Raw genomic sequence first — 4,120 nt, 5'->3', positions numbered from 1 at the left:
CTCCCGGCGGTTTAACGGTCGGTCTGAGGAGGCTGTGGCGGTTTTTGGGCGCGAACCTTGGGAGTTTAGTGCTGACACGGGGGTTTTGGGGGGAGTTCTCGGGGTTACAGTTGAGAAGAAGGTTGCGCCTGCGGGCCTTGGCTGTGAAGCGAGCTTCCCTCGGGTCTCCTCAGGGCCCAGGATAGGCCTTTGAAACACAGGCCCCGGCAGCCGCGTAGCGTGTGCCTCGAACAGGACAAGCTGCCCTGTGTGCCAGATCCTTCCACCATTTACACCGTCTGCTTTGGAGAGCCCCGTCCCGCTGATTGTGGAGGTGGGACGCAAAGCATAGTGAATTCATCAGTGCCATGCTGGAATCGAGTAGATTAGTGCGTTTGGGCTTCCCGCGATGACAGGATGATGGTGCGATGCAGTGTGGAGTACACAGTGAAACGCACTGTTAGGGTACAGCGGTTATAAAATTGGATTCTAGCTGCAGTTGTAATTGCGTTGGAGTTTAGGCTTTGGTGCTGAAATAAATGAGAGAAGCTAATCTGCTTGGGCTGCAGATCTTTACAGGCTTGAAGGTGGTGCTGTGGAATGTAAATGCGCCCTTTCTTAGCATAAAAACATTGTTCCAGATATGCATTTTCTACTTCAAGGGGCCATTATAGGCACCTAATTCTATATTGGTCACCAGAATAGTCTGCAGCAGACATTTTGGAAAGTGCTTATTGCTTTTTCATACGCTCAGGGTAGCTGAATTTGCTGCACCAATTGGCTACAAGATCCCAACGCTGCCACTTGTCTTGAGAACCTAAATTGATGCCTGCAGCACTGATGTCAATTTGTATGTGTAAAGGTTTAATACAGCAAAGGGAAATGTACTGGCAGACAGCAGGAGGAATGTCTGAGAAAAGAACTAGCACCGTAAAGGATGCTTTATCAGTCTAATGTCTGTTTTATTCACGTAGAATAAGATTCACTGATTTTACGGGAGGGAGGGACACTGTTTCTGCTACCCATTTAATAGCTATTTCTGCTGTTGTTACTAAAACATTAGCAGGGTCATTTGAAATGTGACTGCAGGATACGTTAAGCAGTCGATCGCCTGCAGCGTGATGGTGCTTACTCTTGACTGTCTGTCCCTACATCTTCTCTCCTGCAGCAGCCATTACCTACTGAATAAGGAGCTCTTTTCCTTCGTCTTCCTCGTTTGCACAGAGGAGGCATTACCGGCCTTGTGCTGAACCTGTGCCAATGTCCCAAGGACACATGAGCCGTGTCATTTTATCCTGCCATGTTTCTGTTGATACTATTCTTATTTGTGTATCTGTTTTAATCATTTATGTTTGATGTCATCGAGCAGCAATGCAGAGTTCTGGTCAAGTTGGCCCCCATTGTAAAACAGAAAAACAAGATGACATGGCATCCACACTGCTAAATCGATGCCTCTGCAAGGCAGATGCACCTGTCCGAGGCACCTAGCAGAGGTTTAGGTATTAGCAAAATCTTTCCAACTTACTCGACCAAAATAGAAACCCATTTACCCTTCACAAGCTGTTCAGTGTCTCGTGCTGCTTTTCCCTAACCAATTATAAACTGCTTTTAGCCTGCACCGGGATTTTCTAAATTCCACCCTAGTACATGATCCCATTTGATACTTTAGAATAAAACAGGCGGCAAAGCTGGCCTCTGAGCAAGAAGTCTCACAGATTTTGCAGCAGTGGCAAATAAACGTGAGAAGAAAACTGTCCAGCAATGATCTCATTAACTATGTATTCACAGCTGATCTGTCAAATCTTTTTGAGCAGTTTTTAAGGTCTGTTCTGGAAATCACATGCCTCATTATTCTTGTAGGCCAAGCTGGTGAGAAGCGGAGGGGAAAGAAAATGATCTGCATTCTGGAGCAGCGTATTAGGGGTCACCAGTATCCTACATTGCACTGAGAAGTCACCTGAGCTGCTCCTTGACTGTCCTTCTCACAAGCTTTGAAATGAGGTGGTTTTTGCTATGGAGGTTTAAATTAAGACTTGTGTGATACATTTATCCCTTTCCAGATCGCTGACCCTGAGACCTGTGACCGAATGTACGAGAGCTTAGTCAGAATCCACACCAACTACTACAAAAACAAGGTGAGCTTTGGCATTAGCCATCATCCCTCTTTTAGGGGGTGAGTCACAACCTACCGCAGTTGGCTGCCTTGTCCCAGCAGGGTTTCTGGGAATGTCTAACAGACAAATGAGCGCTCTGCAGCTCTACCTGGTGCCTTTGGTCACATCTTGGCCTCTGTGACATGTATGAACAATGCAGATGGTAGTTCTTGGTATGGATGAACAGAATTCTTAGAGCTTGACTGAAAATGAGCTCAGACTTTACCGTATGGTGACATTTTTACTTTTGTTAATGCACTGCAAGTAACATTTTTTTTTCTCTCTCTCCTTCCCTCACCTACTTGCTTGTTTATGAAGTATCCGCGCCTGAAAGACACAAGCTTCACTGGAGTGACAGTAGAAGATTGCAAGATGATATTAGCAACAGGTACTAATACTGTGCTTGATTTGAGAATAAGTCAGTGCAGGAGATAAAGTACATTCTAGTCTTTGTGGTGTTTACCGCAACATTTCTACTAAACACCTGTGATTAAAAGACAGAATGGGACTGCCGTGCAAGTATATTAGGATGTTTAATGAGGAGTAAGTTCAGGAATAATTGAGGAGATCATCAGTAATCTATCAGGGTGAAAAATAAATTGCATTTTACACTGGGCAGTAACAGCAAAGGGTTTGCAAGGGCTCTTTGAGATCAGATAGTAGGAGCTATGTGAAAGAAATGCACGTTTACTACGTCATTCAAAAAATTCTCAGCTTCTGTTTCACCATGGTCAAATTCCCTTCAGTATTTCTCCTTTTGTATTAGACAGGGTACCATGATGCAGAAATACTCTCAGCCAGATCATTTATGAAGTGCAATGTAGGAAGGCAGTGCAGTTTTGTTCTGCTCCAGTTCCTAACTTTCATTGCAGCGTGTGGAAACTGAATATTAGTTGTTAGTGATAAGGGACTCCCCGCACAGTTGATTGGAAAGGGAAACAAACTTCCCTCAGGCCCTGAAATAGAAATTCATCAAGATGAAAAGTCAAAAAAGAAATATATATATAAGGCAAAGCTTTTATAAGAGGGCTTTCATTCCTTTGCTTTTCTGCTTTTCTTCCTCTTTCCCCATCTTGCTCTCTCTTCCCCTTTTGCAGACATTCTGAAACAGATGGAAGACATGAAAAAAGGGACATGGAAAAAACTGCGAGAAAAGTTTTATGCCAAGAAACCCGAAGAGGACTCAAAGTGACAGGCTAACTCCCAGATTCTCCACTGTATATATTCCTAAAGCACTGTATGTTGCCATGATGAATAAAACCATTTATTCCTCTTAGCAACAGCATTTTTGTTCAGACTTACACCTTACACCCTTCATTTTTAGTGCCTCCTCTTTTTTCCCTGGAAATCTAGGACATAACTTAACACATCTGTGCTGAAACCGTATTGGAGCAGTGTAGCGTAGAGGAAAGAACTTTGTGGTGTTAGACCAGATCCTTTGTGTTACAAAAAACGGAACAACCAGGAGATGCACAGAGCAAGTAGGTGCAACCATGTTAGCTTTAAATTTGCTTGTGAATATAACAATAGTGATGGTGTGACAATGTAGCTGTGCTTGTGTTTCTGTCTGTTAGCACTGGTAACGGTGAAATTGAGGGAGGGATAACTTTAAGCACCACATTTATTTTTCTTTAAGACACAGGAGGGGACTGAGGGTGACTGTTTACCATGGGGACAGTGGAACAGTGGAAGGATTTAATTGAGATTTCAATCCAGTGCTGCAGCGGTGCGTTGCTGGTTGACATAGCTATATGCCGGTTTCCCTCCGCAGGAAGAGATGGTTCTCTAAGGGTTGCTGCATATCTGAGGGATAAAGATAGGTTTTAATGACATGTTGGTATATAGGGCCATAAACAAATCTTAAGTGTGATTAGTCCATTGCTGTGGCCTATTTTTATTCATTTTTAAAGCTTTAATGCTTGCATCAGTGTCTATTCTTGGGAGGCAGAGGCACAGGACTGTAGTTGGCTGGGGAAGGATGAGTGTCT

The 4,120-nt window shown here is 43.7% G+C and overlaps 1 protein-coding gene across 1 annotated transcript; it reads left to right on the top strand.

Annotated features, from left to right (window-relative positions):
• Positions 1-1,975: 1,975 nt before the first annotated feature.
• On the top strand, positions 1,976-3,324 carry LOC104289377 (ubiquinol-cytochrome-c reductase complex assembly factor 2). Its single transcript, XM_009888312.1, is given in 4 exon segments — positions 1,976-2,026; positions 2,028-2,114; positions 2,451-2,520; positions 3,230-3,324. Coding segments are annotated over 4 exon segments (303 nt in total).
• The last annotated feature ends 796 nt before the right edge of the window (positions 3,325-4,120 follow it).

Source organism: Charadrius vociferus, unplaced genomic scaffold (assembly GCF_000708025.1).
Source record: "Charadrius vociferus isolate BGI_N301 unplaced genomic scaffold, ASM70802v2 scaffold266, whole genome shotgun sequence".
NCBI lineage: Eukaryota > Metazoa > Chordata > Aves > Charadriiformes > Charadriidae > Charadrius > Charadrius vociferus.
Note: the sequence above shows the minus strand (reverse complement) of the source record. Positions and strands in the feature narration are given on the sequence as shown.